Source organism: Theobroma umbraticum, unplaced genomic scaffold (genome assembly GCF_002168275.2).
Source record: "Theobroma umbraticum cultivar Fairchild unplaced genomic scaffold, ASM216827v3 scaffold_147.0, whole genome shotgun sequence".
Taxonomy (NCBI): domain Eukaryota; kingdom Viridiplantae; phylum Streptophyta; class Magnoliopsida; order Malvales; family Malvaceae; genus Theobroma; species Theobroma umbraticum.
This window is the reverse complement of record NW_018397259.1, coordinates 9,111,198-9,124,873: the sequence shown is the minus strand read 5'-3', so window position 1 is coordinate 9,124,873 and position 13,676 is coordinate 9,111,198. Positions and strand designations below refer to the sequence as shown.

The 13,676-nt window shown below is 35.9% G+C and overlaps 3 protein-coding genes across 4 annotated transcripts; all 3 read left to right on the top strand.

The window, feature by feature from the left end:
* The first annotated feature begins 899 nt into the window (after nucleotides 1-899).
* LOC110415353 (putative galactose-1-phosphate uridyltransferase) lies at nucleotides 900-3,776 on the top strand. Its single transcript, XM_021426977.1, has 3 exons — nucleotides 900-1,451; nucleotides 2,087-2,377; nucleotides 3,223-3,776. The coding sequence occupies exons 1-3, from the start codon at nucleotides 969-971 to the stop codon at nucleotides 3,487-3,489; spliced, it is 1,041 nt and encodes a 346-aa protein (XP_021282652.1). The 5' UTR covers nucleotides 900-968; the 3' UTR covers nucleotides 3,490-3,776.
* Nucleotides 3,777-4,734: 958 nt separating this feature from the next.
* On the top strand, nucleotides 4,735-9,061 carry LOC110415716 (YTH domain-containing protein ECT2-like). Of its 2 annotated transcripts, none has more exons than XM_021427417.2 (7): nucleotides 4,735-5,140; nucleotides 5,808-5,884; nucleotides 6,431-7,006; nucleotides 7,202-7,777; nucleotides 7,865-8,077; nucleotides 8,198-8,344; nucleotides 8,462-9,061. In XM_021427417.2, the coding sequence occupies exons 1-7, from the start codon at nucleotides 5,098-5,100 to the stop codon at nucleotides 8,699-8,701; spliced, it is 1,872 nt and encodes a 623-aa protein (XP_021283092.1). In that variant the 5' UTR covers nucleotides 4,735-5,097; the 3' UTR covers nucleotides 8,702-9,061. The 2 variants fall into 2 exon arrangements, with proteins under 2 accessions (XP_021283092.1, XP_021283093.1); XM_021427418.2 differs by having other exon boundaries at nucleotides 4,736-5,113.
* Nucleotides 9,062-9,638: 577 nt separating this feature from the next.
* Nucleotides 9,639-13,674, top strand: LOC110415104 (TCP-1/cpn60 chaperonin family protein). The gene is made up of 13 exons (XM_021426603.2): nucleotides 9,639-9,939; nucleotides 10,110-10,372; nucleotides 10,483-10,629; nucleotides 10,736-10,897; nucleotides 11,005-11,082; nucleotides 11,292-11,425; nucleotides 11,618-11,690; nucleotides 11,777-11,854; nucleotides 11,936-12,058; nucleotides 12,244-12,338; nucleotides 12,734-12,958; nucleotides 13,122-13,179; nucleotides 13,309-13,674. The coding sequence occupies exons 1-13, from the start codon at nucleotides 9,792-9,794 to the stop codon at nucleotides 13,372-13,374; spliced, it is 1,650 nt and encodes a 549-aa protein (XP_021282278.1). The 5' UTR covers nucleotides 9,639-9,791; the 3' UTR covers nucleotides 13,375-13,674.
* Nucleotides 13,675-13,676: the final 2 nt, after the last annotated feature.

Sequence of the window (13,676 nt, the reverse complement as noted above, 5' to 3'; positions counted from 1 at the left end):
ACATAAATCAACGTTTATAATATGAACATAAAAATTTAAAAAGTGTTAGTAATCACGTTACTGCTTTTATCATGTTTAACATTTTTTTCACAAGTAATAATTGCACATTAATATTCAATCTCTACTTCATTTGTTTATAACTTTTGCTATGCCCTTTAGTTTCAATAGTAAATTAGTTTTTTTTCTCACTTTTAACATATTTTTAAAATGTTATTCCATAATTTCAATGACCAATTGATTGATCGAGAAAATCGACATTTATTTATTTATTTGTAATTTTTAGGTAATTTCTTTTTTCCATGTATGTTTTTAATAAGATTTTTTTTAAAAATAAAGTACAAGTAGCTTTCATGATGGAAATATAGATGAAACTCTTTAAATCTTTACCTATTTTTGTACTCATTTCAGTACATATTCATATATTCTTTAAAGTTACCCAATTTATTGGGTGGAATTTACTACTTTAGCAATATTAGTACAAATGAAAACCTAAAGTACCAATTAGTACTTCATTTGGATTTTAACTTTAAATTTGAAAAAAAAAATCTCATTTTTAGGCAAATTATATATAGTACTTCAAAAAGTTTTCAAACAAAAGCTTGTAAAGTTATTGAAATTTTTAAATAGAAAAAGAAATTTCTTCCTCTTAATTTTTTATAAAAAATTATTGTATATCTAATTATAATTATAATATAACATTTTTTAAAACTTACATTAATTCAAGAAAATTATTATTTTTATTATTAAATTAATATAAAAAAACAGTAGATTTGTACATATTATTTTACAATTTATTAATGATATGTTGTATATTGATTTGTTGAATTTATTTTATGGTAAAAGAAAAATACTTAAATGATTTTTTAATTGGGCCAAGACAAACATGGCATAAACTGATAAAAGTTACGACCCAACTTTGTTAATAATCTCAAAAATAGCATAAAAGAAAGAAAAAAAAAAGAACAATAATGGCAACTCCAGCACCAACTCGGAGCCCCGAACTGCGAAAAGACCCGGTAACGAATCGATGGGTCGTATTCTCTCCGGCCAGAGCTAAACGGCCCTCCGATTTCAAGTCGAAACCCTCAGAAAATCCTAATCATAATTCTTCCTCATGCCCATTCTGCATAGGCAATGAGCACCAGTGTGCACCCGAGATATTTCGGGTCCCGAACCAACCGAATTGGAAACTCCGGGTCATCGAGAACTTGTATCCGGCTTTGAGCAGGAATCTCGAGTACCCAATTGGCCAAAATGGCGACTCGAGTATCGATTCGGGCGGGTGGGGTCGGGTCGTACCCGGGTTTGGGTTTCATGATGTGGTGATTGAAACTCCGGTTCACTCTGTTCAGTTGTCGGATTTGAGTCCGAGTGAGCTTGGTGATGTTTTAATTGCTTATAAGAGGAGGATTGAGCAGATTAAAGGATTTGATTCAATCAAATATGTTCAGGTAAGAAAACAAGAACTTTTTTTTTTTTTTGTAAAAGAAATGCTTTTTTGGGGATGGTAAATGTTTGAAAGCATTTGTTTGATGCAAAGTTGTATATTTTGAAATGTTTTTATGTGTGAATATGGATTTGTGTGGAAAAAAGACTGTTGGGTTGTTTAAAGATCAGGTGTTGAATTAGTTTTGCATTGAACCATGTCAAGACTATAGTTTTTCTGTTGTCTTGATGATCGAATCTGCTTTTAATTTTATCAAGTTACGGATTGTTCTTTTGTTGGGAAACTTAATTTTTGTGCCCTGAAGCTTATGCTTTGCATTCTGGTATCTTTTAAACAAAAAACTATTACATAACAAGGGATTCTCCAATACTAGTAGTATCAGACTACATTGTGCATTTTTATGATATAGCTATAAAAGCCCTTAATTCTCATTCATTTCATAAGTTTCCAATTTTCGAGAGCTAGTGTTTTCATTTCCCAAGTATTTTTTCTTTCTAATAATAACAAGGCCTAAGATTATATTTTTGATTCAGGGCATCCCATCTCTCCCTTCCTCTTTCTTTCTGTTCTTGTGTTAGTTTGGCATGCTTGCAGGTTGTTACTGTAACTTCACTTGATTTTGGTTTAATGCTTTTTTAGGTGTTTAAGAACCATGGAGCTTCAGCTGGGGCTTCTCTGAGTCACTCTCACAGTCAGATACTGTCTCTTCCAGTTGTTCCCCCTAGCGTTTCTGCTCGAGTTGGTAGTATGAAGGAGTATTTTAATCAGACAGGGAAATGTAGTCTCTGTGAGGTTCAATCAAAGGACCTTTTGATTAATGAAACCAGCCATTTTATTTCACTTGCTCCATTTGCTGCTTCATTTCCTTTTGAGATATGGATAATTCCTCAGGATCATTCTTCTCATTTTGATGAACTAGACAATGAAAAGGTAACTTCTTATGCATCCTGGTTTTATTCTTATATGGTTTCACCTATGCCTTTCTTAGTGTCACATGAGATCACAAGTTTCACACAGATTGTTTGATTCGAAACTTATGGTGGGGATGACAATGCTAGAAAATTTCTTATATGAACTCTCATTGTCACTCATCTACAAAAGAAATAAATCCGCAAGAAAAGGCATGAAATGTCAAATGATTGTTGGACACTTTGTGAGTATTTCTATGAGTTGTTGACTTATTGTTAAAAGAAGTTCCTTCAGAGCATATTGCAAGTGTTGTTTTATCAGTATTTACTGAACCAAAGATGGCCTTGTTAGTACCTTTCGTTTGGTCTGTTAGCAATACTAGTTTCATGATGCCTGTTTCGCCTTCAAATCTGCGAAGGAGGTGGGAATCTTTAAGGAGACAGACATGTGGGAAATATCATGACTATATTTTTCCATAAACTTGTAGTCTTGTGAATACTGTCTAATATAGGTGTATAACACAAGTGATATGAAATTTGAATGAGGGGTAGTGGAATTCGTGTTTTTGGGAAATTCAAATAAAAAGTAGCCATAATGACTTAAAGAAAATTGGATTTTCTTTTGACTTTTATTATGTCATCTGAGATGCATGTCATATTGTAGAGATAATGTTGAATACAAGAGCAGGGATATTTTGAGTTGTCAGATGGAGTAGTTGAAAGAATTAAAGAAAATGCAGTAATATGTTATGCTTGTTTATAACGAAAACAATATACAGATTAGCATTGCATTATAATATTTCACATATTTCCCAACCTTTTCACAGTTGAGGAACTTAATACTCCATTTGATTCACTTGTATGCAGGCAGTTGATCTTGGTGGCTTGCTAAAACTCATGCTTAGGAAGATGTCTTTGCAGTTGAATAACCCACCATTCAATTTCATGATTCATACTTCACCACTTCAGCTTACTAACTCAGAGTTACCATACAGTCACTGGTTTTTACAGATAGTACCTCAGTTAACTGGTGTAGGAGGTTTTGAACTTGGATCTGGATGTTACATAAATCCTGTTTTTCCTGAGGATGCTGCTAAACTTTTGAGGGAAGTTAATGTTCCTATAGAGGGATAAAAACTGATTTAACATCATACTAGTAACGTAAAATCATATGTCAACAATAAAAAATGCAACACTTTACATGATGGAATCCATTGTGAATTTATTTGGGCCAGCAGCTTACTTTTTCTTTTCTCATTTACTTATTTGTATTCAAGTAAAGGTGGATAACGTTCATTATGGTTTGTGTGCAAAGAAGAGGTTGAGAACTGTGACGCAAGATTTTGCACATGGGAAGTTCCCCATGTGTTTCCGGGCTTGTCACTTTAATTCAGTCTAAATGCAAGGAACTGTTTACTGATGGATTTATGCATAGATCTACCAAAAGTTAAGGAGGTCCATTTGTGTGTCATCAACAATTTACCATCTTTTACTGATGTTCCATGTTTTCTTCAAAAGAATGAAAGCACTGTTTGAAAATTGTAACTTGGGAAAATCTGACATCAGTAGCCCAACGGAACACAATGCAGCTCAATCATTTTCACTTCCAAAGGCTCCAACATGGGGCCTAATTTTGGTAGCATACTTATTTCTTCAAAAACCTTGCATGATCCCCTCATTCTTTAAGAGACTGTTGCCACTTTGAGATGATACCGACCCTTGAACAATTGGCCTTAGTAAGGTTACATGGTGTGCAATCAACAATACCATCATGGGTTAAATAAGGCAAGGCACATGTAGAAAGAGTTCATAAGAGTAACCTGTTGAGACTATGGATGGCGAGGCCCCTTCGTCGCTCGGGTTTTGCCTGTATCGACCCAACAGAGACAAGGTTTTTTGGGTCAGGTAAATAATCGTCTCATCCTGTCGCCATTCCTTATAATATAAAGATTACATATATTATATGACAGTGAAGGTCACGCTAGTACAACTAGATGTGAAAGCATTGAATTTACTTTAGACTTGCCAGTAGCATCCCTAACCAGAGGAGTAGGGGGCTGCCTCACGCTAGAAGGGGGTATGCATACGACGCTCATGTTAATTTTTCATTCAAGCATAGTGCTATTAATAATGGCAAAAAGTATTTCACATGAAGCCATCATTTGCACCATGAGTGCTCATTGAGGCCTAGGCCTAATCGCAAACCAAACCCATGCCAAAGGTGTAGCATTCATTCATGGGATCTCCAACTCCTTAGCCCAAAAGGACAAAAGCCCAGAACGTAACAAAGGGCATTCCTTCCAAAATACAACAAAAAGAGAATGCCTAGAAAAGAAATTATCCTGATGTGGAAGTGGAGCCGTGGAGGCATTTGAATCACCGTTTTTCCATTTTAGTGACAAAATCTACCGAAAACAAATCTCTCCCTCTCTCACAGAAAAAAGGGGGAAAAGAAGTTGTGGAAAGCAATAAATTAGTTGCTTTTATTTGATTGATAATACGATATAAAAAAAGGTTTTTTTAGTCTTTGATGTGTGTATTCTAAAACCCAACTCTCCCAAAGCTCTTGGGTTTTTGGCGGCTACCCCTTCTCCACGCCTTTCTTTTTTCCTCTTCCTTAACTTTCTCACTGTTTCAACTCTAGGGTTTTGTTTTCACTCCTTCCTCCTCCTCCTCCTTTTCCCTCTGTCTCTATCTCTTACTTAGTTTCTCTCTCTAAATCAATACCCTTGATCTTTGATCATGGCCACCTCTGATCGTATCCTTGCTAACTTTAATCCTCTGGGTATGCTTTGTTATTGTAGATTCGTGGATGGATATTTTTATTTTCTTTTTTTGTTGGTTTTTAGTATTAACTTTTGGTTCTTTAAGGATTTGCTTGTTTGTTTTCAGGTCTTAACTGATTGTTATTTGTTTTTTTAATAAACTTTATTGGGTAATAGATTTTTTATATGGGTTTTAGCGGGGTTTATTCAAAAGTTGTTTTTTTTTAAAAAAATATATACTAAATTTCAGTTTTATGGATTCGGATTTGTTGGTTTTGGTAGTTTATGAATTTGAATCTGTTTTATCTTTGGATCTTTGCTTTTGAATTTTTTGTGTGACTTTTTAGATGGGTTTTAGCAGGGTTTACTGGAAAGTTTTTTTTTTAATCAGTTTATGCTTAATTCTATTCTCTTGGTTCAAATGTTTCATCTTTTTATAGATTTGAGTATGATGGTTTGGGTAGCTTATGAATTTAAATGTGTTTTTATCTTTGGATCTTTGTTTGTTGCAATTTGTGAACAGCGATAAATTTGTGGGTGGATGGTCTATACTATGTGTAATATTGATTGCTTGAAGCTATGGTTTTGTTGTTGGTTTAAGTGGTATGCTTTGGATATATCTGAACCTTTGTAGTGTTTAATTTTAAAATTCTTGGTTTTGTTTTGTATCCTTTACCACAATCACAGAAGTTGCAGATTCACTGGAAAACTTGTCTCTGGATTCACAGGCTAAGACCACCAAGGTTCCTGAGCCTGTCAAGAAGGTACTGCTTGGATTGCAAGATGCTGAGTTCTTATTCTTGTGGTTGATAAATATTTTACTTTTATTCGTTAGATTAGTTGGTTGACAATTTTATTAGGTTCTGTGCAACTTGAGCCGTGGGATTCAAGTGGGCTGCTTGGTTACTTGTATAAACTGAATTGTTGTCAACAGCCCCCTTTGTGATGACAATAATGCAAAATCTTTGAGGGAGAAATGGGTGTTTGTTATGGTGATTACCACTGTTGCCTGTTGATTTAGGCAGAAGGCTAATTCTTTCTTGAAGTTGTTCTGAAACCAGTCATTGGCAATATGCTTTTTGTATAATGGTCTGAAAAATAGTGTCCATTTGGAGTTTATATAGTGGTCTTGCTAACATTTTTGTTTTGATGAATTTTGGATTTGTAATTTGTGGTCTTGCTGATATTTTCTTTCTATAGAGTTTGGTATTTGGAAGATAGAAATGGGTTTAATTTTTATCCTGTTAATTTGCTTTGGAAATCTTTTCAGTCTGAGTATTGTATTTAATAAGCTTAATGTCCATTGACAGGATTTCTATGGTGATAATGGCTCTTACATGTACCAGCAAACTTATGGTTATATGCCATATGGAGCGTATTCTGTGCCCAGTTCACCTCTTCCTGCTATGGGACATGATGGTCAGCTGCATACGCTGCAAGAATACCATTATCCAAGTCCTTATTACCAACCACCTATGCAGACTAGTCAAGCCAGTGCATCTCAAGTGGAGGTTTCGACTTCTGGTGTAGCTGAACAAGCTTCCTTATCAATTGATACAACTAAGGGAAATTCAAGCGCTATAGCAAGTGGTGGAGGTTTGAGCAGTAATAATGGGTCAGGGTCATTAAAACCAACTTTCAAAAGCTCTTCCCTAAATCCCAATGCGTCTTACAAAAGAGGAGGCTTGCCAACAGGTAATCTGTCCCTAGGTTATCAGGATCCAAGATTTAGCTATGACGGGATTCAGTCAACAGTTCCTTGGTTAGATATGTCGATGTCTTCTAATGGGCAATCCAAGCATGCTGCAAATAGTGGGTTCTCTTCATATACGAACAACCTTTCATCTGGCAGGAATCAGAATGTTCACCCATTCCCTCATGTCATGGTATGTTGAAACTGCTTGTTACTTAGATTTGAATCTCTGTGTTATAGATATCTAAACTCTAACCCATACACATGCACAAACACAGATACAAAGTCGCAAAGTAGATTGATAGATAGGTAGGTAGATAGATATAGGATTTGCTTGTTCTTTCTTTGTTGTCGATTGACCTAATTGTTCTTAATGATCTGAACACAGAATTTGCATAATGCAAGACCATCATCAGGCGTAGCCCAAGCATATGGATACATGAACCACATGTACCAGAACAACATGGCTTACAGTCATTATGGAAACACCATCAGGGGTGGTTCTGGTTATGGATCATATGGCTATGATTCCTGGAAGAAAGGACTAGGGTGGTACACTGTTGGTAGCAACAACAAATCTAGGGGTCGTGGTTATGGCAAAGAGAATATGGATGGTTTAAGTGAGCTGAACAAAGGGCCTAGAGTAAAGGGGTATAAGAATCAGGATGGTTTTGAATCTGCAACACTAGCTGTCAAAGATCAGAACCTTCCACTGGCTGAGAGCGACAAGGAGAACAATGTTACTCTTGTTCCAGATATGGAGCAGTACAATAAAGAAGATTTTCCTGAGAGTTATTCAGATGCAAAGTTTTTTGTCATTAAATCCTATAGTGAGGATGATGTCCACAAAAGTATTAAATACAATGTGTGGGCCAGTACATCTAATGGCAACAAGAAACTAGATGCAGCATTCTGTGAGGCCAAAGATAAGCCTGATGGCTGCCCTGTATTTCTATTGTTCTCTGTGAGTATGAGTAACGTTACTCTCTGCTGTGTTGATTTAGTGAGTATATGATATGCATGGTTTTTACCGAGCCTGCGCCTTTTCCAGGTTAATACCAGTGGACAATTTGTTGGTTTAGCTGAGATGGTGGGCCCAGTTGATTTTAACAAAACTGTGGAATACTGGCAACAAGACAAGTGGACTGGTTGCTTCCCTGTGAAGTGGCGCATCGTTAAGGATGTGCCAAACACTTCATTGAGGCACATAACACTTGAGAACAATGAGAACAAGCCCGTTACTAATAGTAGGGACACCCAGGAGGTACTCTCTCTCTCTCTCTCTCTCTCTCTCTCTCTTTGTGTATTTGTGTCGGTGTGTGTTTTATTTCTTGTTTTTGTAATTTTCATTCTTCCCATTGTAAATGGTTGGTGGCTGCTGCAGGTTAATTTTGAGCAGGGGATTCAGATTCTCAAAATCTTTAAGGACCATTCCAGTAAGACATGCATTCTTGATGATTTTGAATTTTATGAGGCTCGTCAAAAGATAATCCAGGAGAAAAAGGCCCAGCATCAGCTGTTACAAAAACAGGTATATCAGGCTTTTAATTAAATGTGCCTGTTTTTCTTACTTCCTATTATATAGAACCTGGTATATGGCTTGCATAAACTGTTTAAATATTAACTACTTCAAATTCTTCCTAAACAGGTTTCAAATGGGCAGCCTAATGATGATGTTGTAACTGATAACCAACAAAATTCGGCAGTAGCAAAGGAGACTGCAGATAATAAATCTGTAGAGGCAGCCTTGATTGAAGAACAACCGGTTGCATCCGCAGCGGAGGTAGTAAAGTCGAATGGAGATGTGAAACCCGTAGAAGAGAATGGATCTGTTGCTCCAACTGAAGATGGTCCTGCCAATTCAGTTTGCGTTGCAAGTGCTTGCTAATGGGCTTCCTTCTTAGATTTTTAGAATAGGATTTGTGCTTTTGATTGGGTTATTAACAAGTTTAGCTAATTCATATCTGCCTATTTTGCTCTTTTTATTAGCTGGGACTTGGTTAAAGCTTAATTCCTGAGGAAGTAAGAATAGGCAAACACCTTTCAGCATTTCCTTATAGCAGCATGGTGAGACAGAATGTTGACACTGCTCAATACCCTCTTTTGAGTTTTTTCTTCTTTTGCCATTTTCATCCCTTGTTATCCCTTTTGTTTTTTTCTTAATGAGAACAGAGTTGAGGAAGAAGAAAAAGAAAATTGCCCAAGGGGGAATGTAGTTTAATCCTATTTGCATCTTGCATTTGATGAAGACATGGTTGTTTCTATATATGGAAAGTAAAAGAGAAGATATTGTGCTGTTCTTGTTCTCAAATCTTTCTATTATGGGAACAATGTGTAAAAAATGTGAAATTTAATCTGTTGTAAATACTATTTTAACCATTAAAAAATGAATTAAATTAACTCCTAAAATATTAAAATTTTACCAAATAAATGTGGTTCTAAAATGGTCTAATTTTTCTTTTATTTGTTGGCCTGAATTTTTGGTTTTAATTAAAAAGTAAATAAATTTGTTGGTAATGTTAATTCCTCAAATTTATCAAATTCTAATATCAAACAAAATTTTTTTTATCAAATCCTAATAAATTTTTTTATTGGTGTCTAATAATAAGAGCAAATCTTTATAAAAATATCTGAATTATTTAGGATTTTAAATAGTATTTATTTTTTAAAATAAAAAAGTACTTATTTCTTAGTTATTAATTGCAAGAAATTACATGATAAAAGCATTTTCAGAAAATAAAAGAAAAAGCTTATTAAAGGCAAATTCTCTCTCTCACGTGCATCGCGCATGCGGGGGTAAGTTCATTTCTAGGGCTTTCTGGGACTTACACCTCCACTCTCTGCTCTTCCCTCTTCTCTAAAACCCAAAAAGTTTCAATTTTTTTCCCCATTTCTCTATTTCTAGGGTTAGGGTTTTACACTTTCTTGCTCTCCTTCGAGTAAGGTTTCTGTAGAAAGGAAGGAGAAGAAGAGAAAAAATGGGGTTCTCGATGCAGCCATATGGGATACAATCGATGCTGAAGGAAGGTCACAAGCATCTCTCCGGCCTCGACGAAGCTGTTCTCAAAAACATCGACGCTTGCAAGCAACTCTCCACCATCACCCGCACTTCGCTCGGGCCCGACGGTATTCATTTCTCTCTCTTCGCTTTTCTTTTTCTTTTTTTGTGATTCGAAATCTGCTGTTTTTTTTTTCTTACTCTGTTTCTGCTTGAAATTCGGATCAACTGTTCTTTCCCAATTCTGCATTTACTTGAATTCTTGTTCTGCTTTAATGTTTGATCTACTGTTCCTTAGGTATGAATAAGATGGTTATTAATCATTTAGACAAGCTCTTTGTCACGAATGATGCTGCTACTATTGTCAATGAGCTTGAGGTTCAGCATCCTGCTGCAAAGATATTAGTTCTAGCGGGTAAGGCTCAGCAAGAGGAAATTGGTGATGGGGCTAATTTGACGATTTCTTTTGCCGGGGAGCTGCTCCAAAACGCAGAGGAGCTTATTAGGACTGGCTTGCACCCTAGTGAGATCATTAGTGGATATACAAAAGCAATTAACAAGGTTTCCCCTATGCTCTGCCAAGTAACTTAAATGACTAAGTGTTGTTCAACATGGATGATGAAGTGGGCTAATTTATCGTTCTGTTTTATTTTTTTTTAATGTTTTTACAGACAGTTGAGGTTTTGTCAGAACTGGTGGAGAAAGGTTCTGAAAATATGGATGTTAGGAATAAAGAGCAAGTTGTTACTCGAATGAAAGCTGCTGTTGCTAGCAAACAGCATGGACAGGAAGATATTTTGTGTTCCCTTATAGCTGATGTAATTTGCAAATCATTCCCCTTGTGTATCGCTAATTAATTATTCCATTTACTGTTCCCATAAAGGATGTCATGACATTTTTTTCTTTGTTTCTTGTGCATCATAGGCATGTATCCAAGTCTGCCCCAAGAATCCTGCGAATTTTGATGTTGATAATGTCCGTGTGTCAAAGCTTGTTGGAGGAGGTTTGCATAATTGTACAATTGTTCGGGGGATGGTTTTAAAAGGTGATGCTGTGGGAAGTATAAAACGAATGGAGAAGGCTAAGGTACACATTTATTTTTCTCTATCCTTCCTTTTCTCATTGATTAAGTTTTACAAGAGTTTTTCTCTCATTGCTTTCTGACTAGTGCCTTTCTGCTCACTTCATATTAGGTGACTGTGTTTGCCAGTGGTATTGATACATCTGCTACTGAAACAAAAGGAACTGTATTGATTCACTCTGCTGAGCAGGTATTATGAGAATTTCTCAACTTGTTTTTATTTTTTAATCTGAGCTTTTCAGGCATAATATACAACACTTGTCTTTTAGGTATGTATACGTTTCAATTTGTGCCCATTATGGTGATTATATATCTATTATGATTGTCTATGTTGATCAGAAAATTGGTTTTTCAAATATGTTTAAGTGTGGAAGGTTTTCTCTTGGTGTATCCTTGCAGCTAGAGAATTATGCAAAAACTGAAGAAGCTAAGGTTGAGGAGCTCATCAAAGCAGTTGCTGATTCTGGTGCCAAAGTTATTGTCAGTGGAGGAGCAGTCGGTGAAATGGCATTGCATTTCTGTGAACGTTACAAGTATATTTTGTTTCCATTTTGTAGTTCTAATTGTGCTTTTTGTTCTTTCTTCTCTTGATTAAGTTTCCGTATTGCTATGATGTTGAATATAAAGTGTTAACAGATTGGCCAATTTTCAGAGCCACAAATATTTTGCTTTGGAGCTTTTGCAGTCTTTTTAAACATTTTTACTTGGGGATCTTTTTCTTGTAGGTTAATGGTCTTGAAAATCAGCTCAAAGTTTGAACTGCGACGCTTTTGCCGCACAACAGGCACTGCTGCTCTCGTGAGCATTCTATCTAGATTATGTTAAAAGAAAAATGATTATACCTTTTGCTTTCTAATCTAACGGGTTTTTCATTCTTCCGATAGTTGAAACTCAGCCAACCAAAGCCAGATGATTTGGGATTTGTTGATTCAGTTTCAGTTGAGGAAATCGGTGGTTCTCGGGTATGTTTGAAGGGGTTGCTTTAGTCATATTTGGGTCCTTATCTTTTGCTTGATTCATTTTGCCTTGCCAATTGAATGTAGGTCACTGTTGTGAGAAGTGAAGAAGGTGGTAACAGAGTTGCCACTGTGGTTCTGCGAGGAAGTACTGATAGTATATTGGATGATCTTGAAAGAGCTGTTGATGATGGAGTGAATACATATAAGGTTATCTTTGCTGAATTTTTTCATTTTCCCTACTCATTCTTCCAGGTGTTTGTAGTGTTTCTCCTGTATAAATCTTTATGAGTTTTGTTTTTCTCACCTGCTGAAAAAGTATTTTCTGTTCCTTTTTTTATGTAAATTTCAAGGGAAGTATCATTATAATATTAATGCCCATGTTTTTTGGTCAGGCAATGTGCAGGGACAGTCGTATAGTACCTGGAGCTGCAGCTACTGAGATTGAATTGGCTAGAAGATTGAAGGACTTTTCCTTTAAGGAAACAGGGTGATCTATTTGTTTTCCTTTGCTTTTACTTGCTTATTGCAAAGTTTCATTCTGCATGTAACTTTTCATCTTTAACTTGCATGATTATGTGTTACACTTGCATGAATGGCATATGAGAATGTTTGTGCCTTGATGACAGTCTACCTGCCTAACTACTATTTCTTTTGGACATAGTAACACTTTTTAATCTTATACATGGGCTGTGCTGGATGTCTCAATTGAAGCAACTTTTGCATTGTTGACCGTCAAGTTTATTTTACATTACTTCTTTATATCTTGGATTTGTCATGTATATTTGATCTCTTAGTTAGGAATCTGCTATAGATTTGGTTTTTATAGTAGATTTAGATAAGTACTAGAAGAGACTATTAATATTAACATGGAATATTTTGCAGTTTGGATCAGTATGCCATTGCTAAATTCGCTGAAAGCTTTGAAATGGTACCAAGAACTTTGGCAGAGAATGCTGGACTCAATCCAATGGATGTTATATCTAAGCTGTATGAAAAACATGCATCTGGAAATACCAAAGTGGGCATCGACTTGGGAGGAGGTGACTCTGAGGATGGTGTTTGCAATGATGTCTCAACCATGAACATTTGGGATGTTTATGTCACTAAGTAAGTTGCTATTTACAACTTCTGAAAGTTAGCCTTAAGGCTTGTGATTCTATTGTTCTTACTTGTGTGGAAAATTAACATTTCATACCTCAACCATAAATGTGTCAACAAAAGTACAATCATTGACTTCCTTTTCTTGTGTGTGTGTTTTCCCTTTTGGCAGGTTTTTCGCTCTCAAATATGCTACAGATGCTGCCTGCACCGTGCTACGGGTAGATCAGGTAATCAGCTTGAAACAGAAAGCTTGAAAATAGAAAGAACACTGTATTTACTCCTTAGCGCCACATTCATGTACCGTTTTGAAAAATTTCCTTCACCAAGCTGACCATGCCATTCATTCAATGTTGTAGATTATCATGGCAAAACCAGCTGGAGGTCCAAGGAGAGATCAGCCTGCGGGAATGGATGAGGACTAAGTCTTTGTGCAGCATGATTGATTATCTTTCTTTTGTGTTTCTTACCGGGCTGGTTTTCAAACTTTGTTTAGGCATCTTTTGTTTTCTTCTGAGATGCTGAAAACACTTTAGCTGAAAGAAAAATTTTGCTTGTGCTTGAGAAATTTATGTTGGGTGGTGGTGGTGGTGATGTTCTGTGATTTTAGTGTATCAGTTCTGTAATTTTCCAACAGTTAACTCCATGAATGTTGCTACCCTTGGCAATTGGCATTTTCTGATATTAAACATTAATTTTTCCCTTCCTTTTTCTTTTTACAAGAATA

Excerpts from the sequence above, each read along its gene's own strand:
- LOC110415353 (XM_021426977.1), top strand. The coding sequence starts at position 969 with ATGGCAACTCCAGCACCAACTCGGAGCCCCGAACTGCGAAAAGACCCG. Across the intron at positions 1,452-2,086 it reads ATTCAATCAAATATGTTCAG|GTGTTTAAGAACCATGGAGC; the intron begins GTAAGAAAACAA and ends ATGCTTTTTTAG. Across the intron at positions 2,378-3,222 it reads ATGAACTAGACAATGAAAAG|GCAGTTGATCTTGGTGGCTT; the intron begins GTAACTTCTTAT and ends ACTTGTATGCAG.
- LOC110415716 (XM_021427417.2), top strand. The coding sequence starts at position 5,098 with ATGGCCACCTCTGATCGTATCCTTGCTAACTTTAATCCTCTGG. Across the intron at positions 5,885-6,430 it reads TTCCTGAGCCTGTCAAGAAG|GATTTCTATGGTGATAATGG; the intron begins GTACTGCTTGGA and ends GTCCATTGACAG. Across the intron at positions 7,778-7,864 it reads CTGTATTTCTATTGTTCTCT|GTTAATACCAGTGGACAATT; the intron begins GTGAGTATGAGT and ends CGCCTTTTCCAG.
- LOC110415104 (XM_021426603.2), top strand. The coding sequence starts at position 9,792 with ATGGGGTTCTCGATGCAGCCATATGGGATACAATCGATGCTGAAGGAA. Across the intron at positions 9,940-10,109 it reads CACTTCGCTCGGGCCCGACG|GTATGAATAAGATGGTTATT; the intron begins GTATTCATTTCT and ends ACTGTTCCTTAG. Across the intron at positions 12,059-12,243 it reads ATGGAGTGAATACATATAAG|GCAATGTGCAGGGACAGTCG; the intron begins GTTATCTTTGCT and ends TTTTTTGGTCAG.